The 22,335-nt window shown below is 34.9% G+C and overlaps 1 protein-coding gene across 6 annotated transcripts in view; it reads right to left on the minus strand.

The window, feature by feature from the left end:
• Positions 1-22,335, minus strand: part of LOC145662890 (protein FAM13A) — a 288,108-nt gene that overhangs the window by 10,206 nt on the left and 255,567 nt on the right. For all 6 annotated transcript variants that reach the window (XM_081728860.1, XM_081728862.1, XM_081728866.1 and 3 more), the window contains 8 exons: positions 10,556-10,711; positions 8,687-8,837; positions 7,840-8,088; positions 5,920-6,123; positions 3,884-4,036; positions 3,440-3,618; positions 2,355-2,494; positions 1,393-1,514 (listed from right to left, as the gene is read on the minus strand). In XM_081728860.1, coding sequence (XP_081584986.1) covers positions 1,393-1,514; positions 2,355-2,494; positions 3,440-3,618; positions 3,884-4,036; positions 5,920-6,123; positions 7,840-8,088; positions 8,687-8,837; positions 10,556-10,711 — 1,354 coding nt within the window. The remainder of the gene's footprint in view (positions 1-1,392; positions 1,515-2,354; positions 2,495-3,439; positions 3,619-3,883; positions 4,037-5,919; positions 6,124-7,839; positions 8,089-8,686; positions 8,838-10,555; positions 10,712-22,335) is intronic.

Consider the following 22,335-nt stretch of genomic DNA (forward strand, 5'->3'; position numbering starts at 1 on the left):
TCAATCTTGATTCAGGCACGTTTTCATCTTTCAGAAACATGTTGCTATGGTCCTTCCACTTTCCTCCTCCACTTTACGGCACTGTTGCTTTTGACTGAATAACACAGTAGTTACCACTCGTCACAATTCATCGTTTCACATTCCCGTATTAGTTACGAAACTCCTGTAATGCCGAGACACAGCCTTCTGACGTGAAAACAATGTTCCCATACTTTTTATCGCACTTATACATATATGTAAGGTGAACCAATTATTTTGATATGCCCTTGAAGTACCTTGTAACTTTTAAACTAATAGATATAAACACCCAAATTTCATACCATACAAATATCGACAGAGGCATACTGACATACTCTGCAATTCCACCAGATTAACAGAGTTGCCAACCTAACAAAATAGTATTCTTTTTTCAAATGGCACTACTTCAGGTTATTACATATTTCTAAGTGAAGAACGTAATTTTACAATCCTACACTTACTATGCAATGTTGCAAACTAAGGACGCTACAATATTACAAACATCGAAAAACAACCAAATCTGGGATGGTTCTGTAACAGTAATAACGCAAGAGACACGGACGAAGCAACACAAAGTATCTACTGCCAAATACTATGATCATCATATAAAGTATTTTCAAACAGGTAGAAACAAAGATAGTTGGAGATGAAAACTGATTTCTCTTTATTTCGAGGAAGTGTTAATGCGGCATCCAATTACACATATGATTTTCCATGGACGAAGATCATAATGCCATTTACAGCAATATATCTCAAACCATTCCGAAGATATGAAAATACAGTTAAATTTGATATATTACTTAAAATGGCGTATTTGTGGGACCTTTTCAAAACAAATTGTGACTTTCTTTGCTTCTATAACATTACAACAGTACTTTTTGGTAGGTGTAATTATAACAGGCTCCCGAAATTACATCTCCAAGATGGTTTGAGATGAAGTTGATGTAAACGGCTTTATGATCTTCACATGTGTTGAAAGTAATCCATGGAATTGGATGAGATATTTAAGTAGTTTTCGAAATAAAGGCTTTCGAAAAAAGTCAAAATTTTAATTCTTTGTATCTTTGTTCCTATTAATATGAAATCAATCATATCATGTTCATAGCTTTAGACATTAAAGTACGTTGGATCTACATTGCTCTGTCCGTCTCACTTATAACTATAGTGACAACCAAAATTTGGATGTCTGTGATACTTCACACTGAACAACAAATCTGATAAGTTTTAGTTTAATATGAAGATTTGAAACATGCGCTAACCTGATGCAGTGTCATTTGAAAAAGTATAACATTATACTGGATTGGTTACACCATTAACCTGATAGTATCACCGAATATATTATTATTCTAAATTTTTAGACAAGAATATATATACCTGTTCAATGTCGTTCAAAGTCTCCTGAAGAGTCTCTCGAGGCTTGCTGTTTTGTGCTGCAGATGCTGACGGCGCCTGCGACAGCTGAGGAGGAACTGAACTATGAGGATCCTCCTTGATCTCTGCCGAAAACAAGATCAAAAGGATTAAAATAACTGCAAAATCTAAATTAAATGTAATTAAACACAAAAATTCAAGCTAGGCAAAGTCATGCTCATAAGATATTATTTTGGATTTCCCCGCGATTCGTATATTAAAAACGAAACTATGTAAATGAATTATCCTATTTTTTGCCCATAAATTGAGTTACTTTAACTTTGTTTACCACTCATTTTTGCTTTGGAATTTTTTGCACACAATAAAAGGCAAGTTCTGACCAAAGCAAATATCTAATAAATAATAGCGTTACAATTTCGGCAAAGTAGCTTTCCTTCATCAGGCACATAATCTGATGAAGGCAAAGAAACTTTGCCGAAACTGTAACGCTATTCTTTATTAGATAATATATGCTTTGGTCAAAATTGGTCTTTTATTGTATTTAAATTTGTTCAATACACATACAGAAGGCTAAATAGTACTAGTTACATATACGTATATATTTTGAAATAATGAGCTCAACTTTCATTTAATTAATATTAAATACTAGTTCCAAAGCATTCATACACACTAAGGACAATTGATAGGCCTGTATTATTAACTTTTCTAAAAACGTTTTTGGAAACCTGTGGTTACTATCCGATAATTTAAACTCTACTGCAGAAGTATGAGGATTTTTGTAAATTTTGGATCTACAGTCATTTTTGAAATATCCTGCATTTTGGAAATATATTTTTTGAAAAATGCTTTCTTAAGAAACAAACAAAATATCCAATACAAAATTAGAAGAAGCAAGCTTTTCAAATGTATTTCACAGAATTGAGATAACCAAATCCTACGGTCTGAAATCAATAAGTAATACTTACGTTTCAATTCTTTCCTTAGTTTACTCAATTCACTTGACAGTTTCTTGATCTCTTTGCAACCCATTTTATCCGAATGAGAAGGGCGATATCCAAATTCACGTTCAAAATCTTCTTCATACTGTTTTATCTTCCTTTTCAAGCTGCAATTATAATATTTCATTATTAGTTCAAATTACGACATAAAATGCACTATATGAAGAATAGTAAGGTTAAGAAAAATATGATTCATACTTAAGAAAAAGAAATATAGTAAGTTCTTATAAAATATGGCCGTATCTATTTAAGAAATTTCCACTTAATGAAAAATTCAAGCATTATAGAAACAATGAAATGAACGAATTGGCGATATACCCAATAAAAGATAGTTTAATCAAAGCCTCGAAAAGGGTAGATTTATATAAAATAATTTTATGTATACAAAAATGGTCTTGGATAAAAGAATCTTTTCTTCTAATATTTTCTACAACAGCATAATACAGTAACCTACCTACTCCGCGTGTCCCAATGCGTACAAAATTACACATTTTAAATACAATATAATAATCATAATTTGTCCTTCCGTAGCAATTACGTAAGAACATCCTAATTATTGAAATGAAATCTATTTTGATTTAATGTCAATTATTAATCAAAATATTTCTCCTTATTTACGCTTTAAAATTTTACAGAGTTTATTATTTAAAAAAAAAATACTTACAGAAAGTATTTATAAAACAGTACTAAAACAGTACAACTGAAACAGGCTTGGAGGTAGTTGCCAGCAAAAGTGGACAATGAAATTTCTCCTGATCGTAACTTCCTTCAAGATGAACACATACTCAAGTATGTATAAGAAAGACATCAGATTATCCAAGTTCCAGCAAACTGAACTGAAATCGGCTCACTCAGTCTTGAATTTTCTGAAACAAGAAATTGTATAGACGGGTATCCAGTTTTGCTGGCGACTGTACTTGCTACCAAATCGATGAAACTTAAGCAAGATGTCCCCAAATAATTAAATATACTCTTTCCCACTGAACTATACCCTAAATAAAATAAGTCATTACCAATGACAATATCAAAGATAAGTATTACCAGATTCTTACCTGTTTATCTGTTTTGTAATGTGTTTAACCTTGGATGCATGAGTTGGTTCCGCACCAATCCTCTTCAGATGCAGAATATCTTGCTCTAAAGGTGGACTTGGTGGAACGTTGGGATCAAGGTGCGTCCTCCTTGTAAGAATCATTGAATTCCGTGGAGACAGCATCACATGTCCATCGTCCTACAAATAACAGTAAACTTTTAATCTTAATACTGAATACGACTATTTAGAGAATCAGATCATGAATAAGACTACCGACAAAATTAAAAGATTATCTACAGAATTAAAAAAACAGGGAAACTAAGTCCACATTATTATTCTTTGATTCGGTAATAAATAGTACTATTGTAACAGTATTACAGTTTGTGCCTTATGTTTTACTTTGATAAAGATTGATTTTTTTTTCGACTGATAATAGGCATAAATGTTGTCTATAAGTACTTACATGAATTCTATGTGTGAAACTCCAACCGCCTTGGCTAGTGAGTGGTTCACTGCAGTCCACTTGCTGATGAAGTGTGGATAGATCCAATGGAGGAGTGAAAATTTTTCTAGGAGTTGATGGACTAGGAGATGGGGAACGATCTTCTTTTTCAACCTATAAAAATAATTTAAATAAGGCGTATTTTAATATAGCTAGTTGTTATGTCCAAGCCATCGGGCCCGCTGTACACTACAGGTTAAAACTGTCCTTAGTTAAAACTGCTTATACTCCATAAATTTATTTTACACTCACTGACGAAGAAAAAATAGTCTAATTCAACTATAATCCGGTGGATGAACTCCGGCACTATGGAGATTGTGTAAACGGTTAGCGTTTCAAAGATCGCGAACCACCACAGGGTAGTAATGTCACCAGTAAGGAATTCAGCCCTTGTCATGGCAGTCAATATGAGAGCAAGTTAATCAGCACAATGCAGGAAGGTCAAGAAGCACATACACTGCTCCGTCGCCGTATTAGACAGCATTATGAGAACTTGGCGGCGTTCATAAGAGGCTGGATCGTGCGTCGCACGAGGTCGGCTGGATGTTTCGTGCGACTGTTAGATATATGGGACATTCCGATATTACAGTGGTCCATGTTGAGGAAAGTGGATATGTGAAGGCACCAACGTACGACGTAAAGGTTCCGATAAATCACGGGAGGATCGTCGCATTGTGTGTGAAACATTAAATAACTTGATGATGCCACTCGGACAAACGTAGCAAATCCTTCACAACACCTTATCATCCCGCACAGTGTCTCGGCGACTGGACTCCAGGTGCACCGTCCTCTGCTAGGATGCAATTAACACCACTGTATAAAAATGTCAGCGGGCGGTGAATAGCAACGGATCATGTTCAGTGATGGTCTCGATTCTGTATTACAACAGATGACCATCATGTTCCGTGTGTGGGGTCGCCGGAGGGACAGTTCGCATCGAGCCAATACTGTGAAACGCAGACCGGCGTTCCTCTTAGCACCATGGTATGGGGAACCATCGTGTATGACTTCAGGTTACCTCTGGTAGTAATTCGAGGAACCCTGACGGGTGAGATTTTGCATCCGTATGTTAACCCTTCCTGCGAGAGAACAGTAGTACAATACTTCAGTAAGACACCGCTCTGCCAAACACGACATATGTGTCCATGGACTGTTTATCACGTTGAGGTTCTTCCCTAGCAAGCAAGGCCACAGGTCTCTCCCCCAACTGAACATGTTTGGGATCACCTCTGATTCCAACTCTGGGCCACTGCCGATCTGCAATATCTAGAGGCGCAGTTACACACACATGGACTGACTTCCCTCAGGTAACGACACGTCGACTCTACGACCCACTTCCAAAGCTCATCAATATAGGTATCCGTGCCCTGTAACAACTTACTGGTATGCAACACGTATTACGCTTCCACAGTCAAACCCGTTGTTGAATTAATTTGATATTGTAATCATTAAATAAAGTCATATCGCCATGCAAATCAAAGTTTCATTTCATTTCATCTATTCCTTCTGGTTGCTTTTTCTCCTCAGCGAGTGCATTTTATTTATTTATTTATTTTAATTTGGATACCAACCAACATGCGGTTACACAAATAATAATTCTCAAATCTAAATATGATCATGGCCCTTGTCCTAATAATCAACAGCAAAGCACTTCAAGTTCAGCATAATCACTATCTATTTTGAAATAATTGAATTGAAACAATACAGTTTTTAAGTTGCAATTAAATCGTCACAATAGTTTTAAATTGGTGAATTGCATGCACGCTGGCAATACCAATTAGTTTTAAGCAGGAAACTACATTCATTAGCTTGACTGTTTCCTTTTAGGTATTAGCGTGATGCACTGAGACGTGCAATGTGATGTACACTACCCATTGACTAAACTGTATTACAATAAAGTGAACCAAGAATTTCAAATCAAATACAACCGATCAAAATTGCACTTCTACATAATGTTTTAGTAAATCATTAGGCAATCATTAGATTATGATATGTACCTGTGGATGGAGCTGCAGGAATGAGTGTGGTGATCTTGAATCCACATCTTGACTGGAATCATCATCATCTGAAGTTGAACTGCCAAAACTGCTGCTGTGTACCAATACAGAAGGGTTTTCAGAATGGCGATGATGATGGTGGTGATGGTGATGATGATGGTGGTGGTGACTTCTGCTTTCTGTATGATCACTGTCCTCATTTTCCTTTGGAAGAAGATATAAGAGTTTAATTAAAATTATCAATTCGCATAATACATATTAATACGTCATCACAAATCTTTAATTTAGCGTTCTTCAAACTTTTTAAAAGTGTGTTCCATTTTCATTAGTCAGAATATTCATTCTATGAACTACCCATTCCTGCCCCATTTGAAAGGAAATTGATTGACTATATGTTAATATGAAGGTATACTTAAATTTTTGAAATGCTCATAATTTTATATTGGTATTAATAGAAAATAATTTGAATTTCTAAATAAATAAATAAATAAATAAATAAATAAAATAATAATTGAAGACTAATAAGGATATTTTATAATCATATATCAATATAACCCTATTACAATTTATATAATCGTTAACCTATTAAACTGTATAATCTATTAGCTGGAGAATCCTACACCTGTTTGAGAGTCCCAACTACAGTACATGATATGCAGTTTACTTAAAGATTATTTTTTTTAATTCACTTATTTTTGGGTTAATGTTTAATCTAAGGATTACAAAGTACCTTAGTTTGAGAAACGTTAAACAGTCAACTGCGTCGATTTGTTTTACAATTTATTCGAGAAAAAAAAATCAATGTTATTGTTTATTCTCATCGTTCTAATTCAAACAAATTCTAATGTTAGTTCATTTCCTTCTACTTCCTCTTAAGTAAATAAGCATTGTAATAAAGTCTCGAAAAAAAAAAAAAAAAATGTAATGGCAAAATCTATTCAAACCACTGAATACGAACATGCGAATAGATCAGCGTTTCCCAACCTTTTTCAACTTGCGGCACACTTCAGGGTAACTTGAATTCTCGCGGCACACATATTATTATTATTATTATTATTATTATTATTATTATTATTATTATTATTATTATTTGAAAATATAAAATACTGTAGTATTTTTTTCTGATTACTGACATCCTTCTTACAGAGAAGAAAGGTAGACCACTGTTTTTTCCCCGTGGTAAATCATTATGCTTATTTTTCATTTTAATTTAAAAATAGAAAACAATTACAATCAGATATAGGGCTCAAGTTGTTAAAAATACACTTTTTTTTTCGAAAACTGTATCCAACCTTTCATTAAGGAGGAGGATCACTAAATAACGAACGAACAAACGAATCTCTCTTACTTTTAAAACACAAATATAGGTAATTCGTGTGCATGTTTACTTTGCCGGAAGGATTGAATAATATTTTAAAATTTCAAGTTACGAAATAGTCTGCAACAATAAAGAAGCAATAATGGTCATAACAATGATAACAAATCCTTTTTTTTTTTTTTTTCAAAATTAGAAATGTACAGAAAAATGTTCTACAGAAAAGTAACACAGTATGAAACTTTAAATTTTAGATTCATAGTAGTAATTTGAAATACAAATATACTTTTTTCTGTATGTCTTGCAATTTGATTGCTATAGAATTAATAATTTTGTTCCGATTTCCTCGCGGCACACCAGCGACCCATTCGCGGCACACCACTGTGCCGCGGCACACCGGTTGGGAAACGCTGGAATAGATTGTCGAAGATTAGACACAACAGAAAATTGATTCACCCATGGTTCTACGAATTTTAAATCTTATGTTGGTTGTGGCTGCATACTGAATAAGGAATTTATTTTCATTGCTAAACTGTAACAAGTATGTAGACATTTATAAAGCGACTTTTCTACTGAATTTTGAACTAGATAGAAAACGCGTTTACCTTTGAAGATCCACTTTCGTCTTGATCATCAGTTCGAGATGACCGATGGGTTCGGCGACGCCTAGTTTGTGATCTTCTACCTCTGGTTGCACCTGGATGTGGGAAACTTGCAAACCTTTCACAGCTCCGTCGCCTCTCATGTTCATCATCTATATCTGTGAGAAGATTCAGTTCCTCTGAAGAGGATCCCATAGAACTGGGAGCTCCACTTGGTGGATTATGTTCGTGAAGGGGCATGCTGGTGCAACGCTACAAAAGAAAGTGATATATGTTGAAATCAATATATTACAGAGTAGTTATAAAGAACCATATTTAATACAGAATTACTAGCATTCATCGATTGTGTTCGAAAATAATAATAGTAATAAACAGCAAACAGTTCGACTTCTTTCTTAGAAAGTCAGTAATGAGTATGAGGATCATAATGCCTGGTCCTTTCAGACACGACAAATATGAATCTATCAAGTTAGACAACAGAATAGTGAAAAAGGATAGAATACAACAGGATTCTTAGTAAAAGTCTGTATTCTGCTTGGTTCATACATTAAAATCAAGAATATGATGCAAATCATTCGATATCCTTAAGACTTTTACTTGATTTAATACATAAACAATTGATTCTCAACGGTATTTCAGTCACTGAATATTGAATTATTAATTTTTTTTCTATACTTTTCAGGTATAAGAAGGACCTTTCAGGACATATGTTTTCCACGAAAGTTTAACGCGACGATTTCCTAAATAGATTACAATACACCGTTAACAAACTATTTCCAGTATTTGCAAACAATTTTAATAATTCAAGTTTCCTTAATGAAATATTAACTCGTAAGCTGTTCCTACTTACAATGCCATGCCCCAAAGACGGGTCATTTATTTCCTGGAGAAAACTGTTAGTTTTTGCTTTCGCTGTCATGTCTTCATGGCTACTGACACGTCTCATATTGTCCTTTGAACTAACCATTTCTTCTTCTAAAGGGCGCTCTTCTGAATTTGATCTGAAAAACAAATAATGGATATTCATGACCTTTTTGGTTATAATCACACAATTCAAATTAATAATTACCAAATATTTATAGCCAGCCTCTTTATTTTAAAAGCAATGTTGCTTTCGTAACTACTTTGATACGAATTGATCAAACTGAGTACAGCTGATGTTAAGTTATACAAAATTGCGTGTGCTAAGCGAAGAAAACTGAACTAAAATGGATTCATTCCATGCGAATTAACGAGAAAAACATGTAGGCGTGGATATGTATTTTTCAGAGCGCACAGATCGATGTTACGAACTGTATTCAATACAATACAGAAGTACCTACATTAAAGACATTTTAACAGACGTACTAATTGCAAAACCGGCACATACTTCTCGATTGGCAATAAATACTATATATCTCTGGACACGGAATATAAAAGACAAACTTCGTCTGTCATAGGGCATATTTATACACGCCTTGTTAAAGATTTAACTGAATCTAAAGTATAAATTTGTATACAGCATCACGTCTTTCGCACATAAAAGATTATCTGCATCTCATGTAGTAACAACATTCAGGAAGAAATATACACGCTAACAAAAACATTTTTTGTTAAATAAACAAAATTATGCACAAGTTCAGAAATTTCGCAGTGTTACACATCACAAAGTTCCATTACTTTCTCTTACACTTATGTCAATGCAAATGATCTTTAAACTGTGAATTACTGGAGAAAAAAAAATTATATTTAAAAGCAACATGATACTGCATATTTATAGATCGTAAAGATCTGTGTAAAAAGCCAGAAATTATGGTGTTACGACTCGATACCGTAAGAATGTATCACCCAACTGAACGTGACATTTTACAGTTCTTTGAGGATTATACCGAGAAGAATGTTCGTTACATAGATCAATGCATTAATCTACTGATTGATATAGTTGTTCCGTTCGAACTTTGAAAAATCTGGAGTCTCATGTAGGTTTGTTGGAAATAAGAGTCTGTAATGTGAATATCTTTAATATATATAATAGGACTGTTTACCATTACAACCCTTTATATGGAAAAGCCTGCGTCTAAAGTTAATCATATGCTATACTTGATAACCACTGTAAAAGCTCACTAGTCACTGATTTTATCGATACACTATTTTTGGTTGCTAGCTAGATACTTTGAACAAGTATACCAGTTTTTAATATCACATTAATTGAGTTGATTTTCAGTTTAACGTCCCGTTCAACAGCGAGGCTATATGAGACGTGGACCTACCGATTAATGTGGAATCCGAACCTCATGAGCTCTATCACATTAATTAAATTTACAAGTCAAGGTACACTTGAAGTAAATGCTGTACATAAAGTAAAGTAAACATTGTTTTCATCACTACTTCTTCTATTTAAGATTTTAGCATTACTTCTTTAATTTAAATAAACTGCATTCTATATTAATAACCACAGTGATTTAAAAAAAAAAATATCGAATGCATAGTTATTTACGGTAATATCGCTACACAGTGCAATTAATTAATTCTACGTAGCAAATAACGTAATAAATGATGCACTATGCATATATATATATATTACAAATTTTGAGTTTTTCATTAAAAATAAATTAAGATGAGTTTCAGGTTTTTTTTAGCATCACACATGTGAAGCAGGATTATAGACTATCACCATCACGTTTAGAAAATGTTCTAGAACTTTAGAGAATATAAATAAATTAGGATCTTTATTTTTTACCTGATAACTTTTCTTTCTTGCGATTGAGACGTACTCTCGTGGCGTTCCTTCCGCTTTCGTTGTACTACTTCTGCCGTCGGTGGAGGCAGAGCGTCCGGTGGGAGGTCCCCAAAAAGGTGCTCTGCTACTGCTGCCTGGATTGTGTGGTCAGCCAATCTGTAATTAGATGTAAATACTGCTATAGCAACTTTATACTAAATGAATTTGGAACACTTCTTTAAATCAAAGTAATAGATTGATCTAAATATGAATTCAATACAAAATTTTCATATTAAACAATATATATTATTAAATTACTGAATGTGGTCAAGTTATTCGACAATAAATAATATCCCAAAGATAGCTAACACGTAATTCAATAATAACTTTTTAGTAATAGATCCTTATCGAACGCAATTTTTGCTGTGGAAGAGTGTGTCATAAATCTTGCAATATTCTGGTTGCAATGTAAACCCCCAAATTTGAACTCATACAGAAAGTTTATGTATCGGACGTTAAGCACAACTCGTCACTGCCACTACAAACAGACAGAAAGATACTGACGCAGTGGCGGCCCCTGTGTTAAATAGTCCGTTTGCCGCACTATCTCTTAGGCCAGTTTGATCATTTACTTACAGTCAATCATGGCGTATACACGCACCTGCTGTTTAGGTTGTGGAAATAATGAAAGACTTATAACTCACTCTTGTATCTCAGAAGCTGTGTTCTATAATGAACTGTGGCCAATTAGTCCGTTTCACATTATTTTAATACTAGACAGTTACAAAACCAATATCTTTATATTGTCCCCTTGTTCACTCTTGATTTCGAGAACTGTGTTTACACTATTCTCAGAAACTTTCTTATCAGTACCCGAGACGAACTGCTTCTTTCATATCAAGGCCAATGAAGATCTTGCTACCTGTGACTATTTAATGGATTTACTTGAACCTTAGTTCGGCATCAGTGAAGGTGGTGGCACTTTTGAATGCACTTTTCTCATGATTTCCCAAGGAGTAAGTTAAGCTTCCTTTATAGGTGTCTATTCTATCACTATTAACAAAGTTGTCAGATATGAATGTGAAGGAGAAAAGTGGAGACTAGAACAAAAGGTAGGAATAAATAATAATAATAAAAAAAACAGCCTATAACACACGTGTCTTAAGTATTTCACCTCATTCCTTGCTTGTGGGATTGCTATGACAACTAGGATCTAATCATTCCATTCTCTAAATAGTTTCAAATTTCCTTATCATAACACGTATGGACTTGTTCTTCAGCAAACTACGTTGTCGTAATATGATGCAATTTTATTTGTTGATTTTCTTAGGTCAGTAGATATCTTTTATATTTTAAAAAGCGAACGATATCGCAAATCTTGGATTTGTAACGTAAATAAATCTATATAGATAATACCTGCATTAATTATTCACCTCTGGTTAGTCTTGAGCTTGCATTAATTTTCAATTAAGTGCATAAGCCCTTTTCATTATATATACATAAATCACGATATCAAATTCTAAAAAGAAGGCGCATAAACAGAATATCAATTCTTATCTTGTCTTTTGATAAATTTAAATAAGGGTTAATCCGTATCCGTACCTGGATTATTTCGTATTATCTTAGCATTAATGAAGGCAAATAGATGTTTACAAGTTACCATTTATCTCGAGTCAAGATTCGGACTTCTCTACACCAGTGAATTTTGTAGACTTTTAACAAATACTGTCTCTAAAATTTATTTCACTTGGTAGGATACAGAAAGTTATCGATTATGCTTTAACGAAACTGAGGCCTTATTAGCCACATCAGCTAATTCACAAAAACAAATATTCACGCAAGAAAAACAACCAATCACGTCTTGCCTTGACGTAGCAAACTAATCTATGTGATCATAGTCTTGCACACAATCTTGCTTGTGGGTACATATTAACATTATATTAAATCATTATATTAAATGATTTTGCGGTTCAGCGAATGGAAAATGCCGTCTGAGAAGACTTAATATCCTTTTTTTGAACACACAAGAGATCAAATAAGAACTTTAAACACAATGAAATTTACTGTTCAAACTATTACAAAGTACTATGTAACTTTCTGCATTTTTTTTATCAGATGTTTAATATATATGGAACTATGAATCACCAACAGGTCATGATATTTTCGCTAAACTATTAAACTTTTCATCAAAGCGGAAAGTGTCACGAAATCGCATCTGAACCCAGATCAATGATTCCATTAACCGTAACTGAAGTTAATAAAATCAGATTAAACGTCATTTACATGAGAGGGAAGGAAAATGTATTTCCTTTTTAAACTTAGATTATCACACACACACACAAGGATTTAACAAAAAAAAAATAATAATAATATAATTTAATTGAAGACTGATTACATTATTTTCCAACTTCTAAAACCTTATGAGACTACTCGGAACGTAACGTTGGTGCATCTATTTTCTTAGGATAATGATACGTAGCCAGTTCGCAACTACCGTAAATCTATTATCATTCGAAAATTTTAATTTGGTCACGTCAAATACCCTGAAAAACCAAGCAATTACTCGTAACAGTATTGTAATTCGTAAATATCACTATCAATTCGTACTGCACTTCCAAACTCTGCCAAACACTGATGAATACTACACAGATCAACACACACATTTTCATTGAAAACCGCGATAGCATCCTGCTTGAACTCAGATTTACGCCTCTTGAGAGCGGTTCGAGAGGTCACATCGGTAAAAATCGAAGGGAAGAAACTCCATCTAATGTGCTAATTTCTGTGAGAAATGTATGTTTGGGACAAAACATGGGGAGGGGTTATATCAATTACTTTTATATTCAGGAACCGAACAAAGCAATACGAAACGTGTATTAGACTTAGTAATTGATTCTTATAGAAGAATGCTGTTACAGTGTCAACTGGATCCACCTGTTTGACAATGTTTACAACGTAGAAAGTCAGTTTAACAATCACAATACATCTTAAGCGATTCGGTGATTTTGGTTAGCAATTATTACATCATATCTATTAACTTTTCCATTAGGATATAAACTATGAGCTCACTTTGATTATAAGGAAGAGCTATATTTCCCGATCAATGATTACGAGTATTAGTAATTACGCAGTAACTATAAAGCTGCACATCTACACCTTCAAACAAAATAAAATAAAGGTATTTTGTAGTTCATAAATTCCATTTCCTATCTATTTGGGGTTCTATATTTAGCATTATACACAACAGAATATGTTCCGCTCCTTTATGTATAAGCAAAACTAGCCGCCGTAAAGTGGGAAAATATAATTGCAATCAGTACACAACCATAATGCGCGACGTTAACATTGTAACATCTCAAGAGAAATACTTACCTTGACCAACGACACACCATTACGTATTATAATTATAATCTTTTGGAATTTTAACACAGTTTAATTTGTTGACACTTATTCCACGTGAAAATTCACGACTGCAACAACAAACACAACCGGTATATTGGCTTTCCTTGCCGGTATCTCTATTACGTCAGTCGCACTGAACTTAGCACTGTAAACACACAAACGACCTCTACTCTCGCCGCGTTGTTTCGTTCTGTCTACCGCTTTTCGGAATCGACGTGACTCAACTAACGCGATTCATGCCGAGAGCAGCATGCTAGCAAGCGGCCGGCAATACAGATTCTTATCATGTAAAAAAAAGAGGCGGGACTTGGCTTCATGACAATCCAATAACGTTTTTCATAGTTGCCTACCTCCCTCACCTTGGCTTTCTTCAAGCATCGATTTCTCTTCCAATATACTCCTACTCCAGATTATAACACACACACACGTTGACACGTTCTTGCTAAAGTCAGCAAAAATATGCTGAGACATGTAAACAGGATTACTTCCGATCATCAAGCAATAAGCTAGTCTACAATTTAATTAGGAATCTCATTAAGAAAAAAGGACTTACATAAGACTTTTCAAGACTTCGAAGATCAATAAATAATTCATATCCACGAGGGAAAGGGAGGGAGAAAACACGGCATTAATTATCCAAATAATTATATTGGTCTTCTTATTGGACTCTTTATTTCAATATACACATAGTAAAGCATTTCGAGTTCAACTCCAGTGAGTATTTCTGGGAAACTTCCTTAATGATGCGGACAAATTATTCACTGGTTCCTTAAAAAAATCATCATCAATCATTTTAAGCCCCTCTCCTTGTTAAGAGACAAATTAACGAAATTAATGCTTCCCAACTCTGTTACAAAAACTGAATAATTGTAACTATTCTACTCATGATTAAAGGTTATTCTCTCTGGTCTTCGGGGCCGCGGTGGCTGTGGTAAAGCTTTCACCTATGGTGCATGGGATCCTTGCACCATAGGTCCCAGCTCGCGCCAAGTGAGCTTTGTGGTGGACAAACACCGTGTGCGTGGGTTTTCTCGGAGTTCTACCGTTTTCTCCCACTTTCTTCATTCCTCATCATCACCGTCTCATTTTTTCTAGCCGGCATAACTGTGGGACGTAGAACTTTAAGATTTCATTTTTTCTCCCTGATCCTCCCCTAGCACCCAGTTGGCGTGTACTTGGCTTTTGGCTTCCTACGCTTGCCCTTGAAACGCATGTTTTCATACAATCTGCCTTTTGTTGTACTTGCAAGCGATGCTTTAGACCCTTTGTAGAGCGTTATGGCATCACTGGCCATCCATTTGCTCTTGACTTGTAAAACGCTTGCGTTAAGCTTGAATGGAACACTGAATGCAAGGTTGTCCTCATGTAACTTCGTTACTGGAATACAGCTTGCGACATACTTGCACGTTTTCCAATCAAGCTGGATGCAAGCTTGGCCGATTTGCAATGCAAGCTTACAGCAAGAGGTATGCAAATTGTCTCTGCTACTAGGGTCTTCACGAGTGTACGTTCATCGAGGGGAAAGGATACATAGCTATAATTGTTGGGGACTTGCTACTTAGCTGTTCCTAGTAGCAGGATCGGATATGAGCAGCGTTTCTTAACCATCGTGAACTCTCCTGCTGTTGATGTAGTGACTAGTTAGTGCGTGCGCCTTTGAGAAATTATTTTCATATATACTATCTATTTATTTTTCACTATACACATTGTTACAATCATTTAGTGCTTACATTACAAATTAGTGCCAAAATCAATTTCGATAATAATAATAATAATAATAATAATGTTATAATTACTGTATATTATACCTGATTATTTTACTAGTATTTTTCATAATGAAGTTATTATAAAATTTAGTTTTACTTTCGTATCTCCGATTATACTTTCAGTAACTCCTAATGTCTGTGGGCCACAGTTTAAGAATCCCGGAATTAGAAGGTTCATGAGACGTAATTCTTATCAAAATTCAAAGCTTTTAAAATTAAAAGCTTTTGTCTGACTTCTAAAAGTTAGATACAATTCCAGTATAAGTTACAGTTATTGGTATACGATGAATGCCTTCACACATACACACACAAAATAAATAAATAAATAAATAAATAAATAAATAAATAAAATAAAAAAATCACGGCCATATTCTAAGAACTTAAACACACCAAAATAAATTTATAATACTAAATAATATACTCTCTGATGATGAACGGTAGAGTAACAAATAAAATTCGGGTATATCGTTCTACACACACATCTCTCTATATCTCTTTTTTTTTTTTTCTCTTGACAATCAACCAAGCCTACCGCACGTACAAAATGTCATAAAACAAGAAAAAAGTGTGCTGTCTATCATACAAACAGAGCTGGCGAAAAAGGACTTACTACACCTTCCTCCTAATTACAAAGCTTCATCTTATAGGTATGATAGAAAGAAACACATTTTCATTGTCTAATACTTAACTTATACACTGAACTGCACAGCAGAAAATTATACAATAAATCTGATTTCTTGGGATTGTGAAAGTGAAAAGCATAACATACACGAGATCAAGAATTGCTTATATTCGTTGAGTTGATTTTGAGTTTAACGTCCTGTTCAGCAGCGAGGCTATATGAGACGTGGACCTACTGATTAACGTGGACTCCGAACCATTTGAGCTCTCGCCGGGAATCGAACCCGGGTCTCCCACGCCAAGCTTATATTCGCTACTCAACGGAAGGCTAAACTTCAATCACCAGAACACACACAAACGTGCATTTAAGATCCTGACGGAGATTTAAAATTTAAATATTTTAAAGACTGTTTGTACATTCTCCCCCTTGAAGCTACCTCTTTCAAGGAGAGGAGGAATCTTTAAGTTATCATATTCAATACGAACAAGATGGACAACAGTGGTAGTCTAATTCACATTCATCGATTCTAAATAATGATATTTTCCTTTTTCCATGATACATCGAAATGTTGTGGAAATAACTCAAAGTTGGGCACTGCCAGTTCCAAAGAAATATATCGAAGTTGCACAGCAATAATAACATAAGCTTTTTTTTTTTTTTTCGATAGAGAGTGGTAATTCAAGTAGTTACCTTGTAGAGATGGACAACTGTGTAGAGTTTACCCTCCCTCCGAAAGTTCACTAGCAATTATTGTCATCAAGTAAATTCGATAAAAACACTGTTCCTTTCATAAGAGTACCGTATTTATAATGTTCATCTTTAAGTCTTGGAACTGCAACCAATGTTTTCCATGAAGAGTTTAGATTTTCTCGTCAAACATTGCACGTAGTCCTCGAAGTTCTTACTTACTACTGTGCTGTGATGTATTAAATTCAGCTTCCTTAAAGCACTGCATCTGCGCCAGTGTTGAATTCAGATTTTTGTATAGGGGGTCAATAAAAAATTAAGGGGGGGCTCTATTATAGATTGCAATAGAGCAGTAGGAATCTATCGCAACAAAACTCGCGACTTCTTGTTGTCTGCTCGGTTGCAATAACCAACATATTGCCATTTTTCACTGACGTTGTAAAGCGTTTGTGTGCGTCTGTATCTAATTTCCAAACTTTTATTTAACTTCAACTTTATACGAGAACGCGCTTTGTTACTCTGAACAATTAGGTTGGGCAAAAGAAGAAACTAATTTTCTTTAACAAACAAAAAATCTTTGGTTGTAAGCCTCTTTTACTTCCGAAAAAAAATAAACAGAAAAAAGTAAATATTTTAATGCATGTGTAGATATTCTAGAGGGGGTGCATATATATTCTAGGGGGGTCAGCTTCAGCCTTGAACATGCCTGAATTCAACACTGATCTGCGCGCAATTTGTTTTCTGTTTCTCTCCCCCTCATTTTTCATTACCAATTAACTGCAACACACACACACACAATGAAAAAGAAATGCTATACAAAACACCCCTCCATACACCGACTGCCTTCTCTTTATTTGTCGTGAAAAATAACTACGCAATCAAGTGACCAAATATTTACGAACGTGCTAGCTTATCGTTCCTCAGTCAGTCATGGGATACATCTGCCACCTAAACTGCATTCACGATACATTAGTACCCACTTTCTATGTTCCTTTTCCATTCTTCGAACGAACTGTAAACAAGTATGCCCAAACGAACTAATGAAGATTCAAACAGGTTTGGTGAATTTTTCTCAATACTTGGAAGCTAATTACACAAATCTACGAAATATTTCCTATTATTATTATTATTATTATTATTATTATTATTATTATTATTATTATTATTATTAATAATAAAGATCCACATTCAAAACTGAATCGGTTATTGTTCAAACGGGGAATGTAACACTTAAATATAATAAAACATACTGTAGATTGACTTGAACATCTCTTGGTTTAAGGTCAAGCAATGCTCGAGCATTTCAAGCTATAGTACTCGAACATTCTGTACCTATAAAGAATCGAATCCGGAACCGTGAGACGGACTGATTTTCCGCCTCAGTTATTATATATATTATTGTTCTCTGTACGGAAGAATGCATAAATATTTCAGTAACTTTTACACCGAAATTTCCGAAGCTTGTAAATTCCGTTGCAAATATTGCGATTGCGTTATCCAGAATGTACGAAAGCACCCGGCGCGAGGCTAGCTTGCGTTAGTCAGAACTTGCGAAAGCGCACCTGGCGCGAGGCTAGCTGATGAAGGAGGTCGTAACAATGTGAGTTTTTGTACAAAATATTACGCACAATATTACGCTGAAACAGTGTTAAATAGATTTAATGTGAAGAAACAATAATACGAAAACATTCAGAAGCCATACAGTGTTTAGTGTGTGTTAAAGGAACTTCGTTACTTGTATAATTACAACAATATCGTAAAATATAAAAAGCCGTGTAACATCAACTTGCTGATACACGTGTTTAAAACTGCTGAAGTGATGTATCAGTGGGAGCTTGAGTTCTTGGTGGCTTGTTTTACATTTTCCGTCTCTTCTGCTTCATATGCAGGTAAAGTTTAGATAATAAGTCTATTGATATCCAGGATGTTTTGGAAGAAACTCGTTTTATCTGCATGAACAGTGGGACGAACTGCATGGAAACACATTTCTAATTATATTTGAAATACTGTGGTCTTCATAGAAGTATAAACAAGGAAATTCATCATCGAATATTCAGAAAGTGATAGTTTATAGTGCATATCATCACCTGGAAATTCTTGAACCAAAAGCCAGCTCTCAGGGGGCTTGTGATTAAAAATTGTAAGGTCCGGGTACTGCTGATTTTTTTTTCATATTAATCCAACGACTTCCTATTGTTGTATTGAGGTAATCTATTGCATGAATCACTGTAATTTAACAAGGGATCTATTTACATGTGAGCAGTCTCGTGGCAAAATATTACAATGAGTGCTTAATTACAAACGTGTTTTCCCGCAGTGAGCTCCCACAACTTCGATAATCTTCATTCCTATTAGCTTAAACGTCCGCCCTCAACCATTAAAAATTTAACAACAAAAAGTATTTGGAAGAAATTTATGTATGTTTCTTGGTTGTGTATTCTAAGAATTTCTATATGTCTATTGGTACTTCTTGCTATTATTGGTATTTAATACAGTATAATTTGCTTCGAAATATTTACGCTTTTATGTTAATAATGTTCTTTGATTTTGTGTTTATCATCACTACTATTCCGTAAACAAAAGTGTGGTATGTTATTGGAGATGATACCGAAGAGCAGTTCCTCTCAGATAATTTGTCAGGTTAATTCTACGTATTTCAGTGCATTTTAATTAGAATTGGCTTCTGATAAAAGAACGTGTATCTCCTCGATGCTCTCTAGTCAAAAATACGAAAGTAAGCGATTACCATCAGTTTCGGCGAATCTACCTATTTCAATTTGGAAAGTCATTACGAAATATTCCTATCACGCCTGATAATTTGTTAAAGTGCACCATCAGAGTACAGTGGAGTCCGTCAAGGCTATGGGCATAAATAGATGTTAATACAGTGGAGTTCCGTCTACACAGGTTACATTTCAGATGTATGAAAGGTGAGTGACAGTTGCTGAGTAAATTGCACGTATCACCAGTGAATATATTTGGGTGACGGTTGCTGAATAAATCGCACGTCCCGCTGTCAGAGTAATACTGACTTGTTTTGTATTTTAAAAGTGTAATCCCGTTTGTAGTGGTTCGGAACTAATTTTTGATAGTATTACTATTTGTTGTAAGTCACGACGGCTGCGCTGATATATTAATAGTAAAGCAAAGAAGTAAATGTTATCACTCTTACTGCTAATTGTGTAATTAGAGCAAATTTGTAGGTGTATTGTTTCATGCTCTTATCAGAGAAAACAAAGGTGTGTAAGGAAAAACATTAATATGTCCAAATTTGATAATTGAATGATGTAAAGCAGTATACTTGGCCGGTGCTATTATGTACTTCGTCCTTGTCTTGTGTCCCTGAGAGTAGAGTAGTGCGTCGTCTTTCTGAAGTTGGCTAGAGCTGCATATCATTTCCCAGATGTCGAATTAAGTCATTCATCACCTTGGATATAACAGACTTATCAGTTACAATTACGTGGAAGAAGATTGAAGGAAACTCGAAGTCTGGAAACTGAGTTGATGTCCATGGACTGTTTTTTTTCTTTAATGGTTAAAAATTGACTTTTCTCTTCATTTTATTTTCCTGTTTCTCCAAAGACATAACTGTATTATCGAAGATTTGTGAATAATAAACAGATTCCAATTGATATATATATGCTTCCAAAAATACCGATAGAATAGATAGACTGCCAACAGACTATCGAGGAATTATGTAGTAAGGTAAGATTGATTACATTTCTTATGATATTGTTTATTATAAGTTAGTACTTTCATTTGGTTGCACCAGAATGCAAGAGCCTTAAAAGGTTATCCAAGTCAAACACAACTTGTAGAACGTAAGAGAGAGTAAGTTACAAAGTGGCGGCCCAGTTTCAGGATTAATTGCATCTGGCTTGCAAACTGAAAATAAGGCTATTGAAGGTAACATTCGTTAATTATTAATGGTTGAGAGGACAAAAGGCGGAATGAAGAATTTTCGGAGTTGTTGGAGTGTTTCTGTGGGAAAACCATATTCTATGATTTTGAAGTTCATTGTGTGTTATATCTAGATATATATATTTTATTGTGTGTTACATATATTTAACTGTGTTGTTACATAGAGAAAAACTAAAAAAAAAGGCAAAATGTCAAGTAGTTCCGAAAATAGTCGTAATAGCTCTGACACGGGAGAGCGTGCATATGCTTGTTGCCATCATAGCGTATCAGAGGAAGTGTTTGAACTTTCCGAGAAAATTAAATCAGTCATGTGCGGGAAATGTTTGCGCTGGTACCATTTTCGTTGTGTAGGCTTGAAGGAATCACCTAGCACGTATGATTTGGTTAGTGCTGAGACCTATCTTTGGTATTGTAAGGAATGCGAATCCCAAAAGATTTCTGATGATGGTGACAAAATCCCTGAACTTGAGAAGGATCGGGAAAACGACGAAAATGCGAACAATTCTGGAGTCTTTCGAGATCCAGTTGTCACTTCTTCGCCGGTTGCGGCTGCACAGGGTACCATAACTATTGAGATGATGTTCGCTCAATTGCTAAAAATGAATAAATGTATTGAGCAAATAAGCATTGACCAAAAGAAAATAAGTGAGGATCAAAGAAGCATAGGAATCGAACAGACGAAATTAAGGGCTGTTCAAAAGGAACAGAAGGCTGAAGTTACAGCAGGTTTCAAGGAAGTTGCTGCAACTGTACAGAATGTCACTAAGCAACTTGAGAGTTTTAAACTGGAAGTGAGGGAAGAGTTAAACGTGGAGGCGTCGCGACTAGACGAACGTATAGATATGGTAACCGCCATTGTTATGAAACATGATGACAGGATTAAAACCCTTGACGAAAGTGTCAGAGAACTTCACGAAAAGGAGAGAACTCGAAGCGAGACATTGAGAAGTTTGCCAGAAACGTTGAGGAAGCAGAATCACGAGATCGCATCCCTTCATGAATACCAGGATTCTAATAATGATGTCCTTAATTCGTTGCAAGTCCAAACCAATGATATCAGTAACCGTATTACGGTACTACAACAGCAGACCCACGCTAATCATAGTGAAGTAGTCAAGGATATCTCGCTCTTGAGGCATGAACTTGATAATCTTAAATCATCTTCGGTTCACTCTGATTGTGAGAGTGTATGTAGTGATAAAGTAGTTCCGCGGAAGCAATCTTTTGTGAGTTCTGAACCAGTTGAGAATGGACATGCCCTTAAGGGTCCAATACGGATTTTTGAAGTAAATAGGGAACCTCCCCTAAATTCCTATTGTACTTCTTATTCTTTTGTGAGCCATAATTGTAATGATGTTCCTATCTACAGCTCCAATGCTAGTAATTCCTTTGGTTCTGGACAA

Source organism: Thermobia domestica, chromosome 10 (genome assembly GCF_964235325.1).
Source record: "Thermobia domestica chromosome 10, izTheDome1.hap1.1, whole genome shotgun sequence".
NCBI classification, from domain to species: Eukaryota; Metazoa; Arthropoda; class Insecta; order Zygentoma; family Lepismatidae; genus Thermobia; species Thermobia domestica.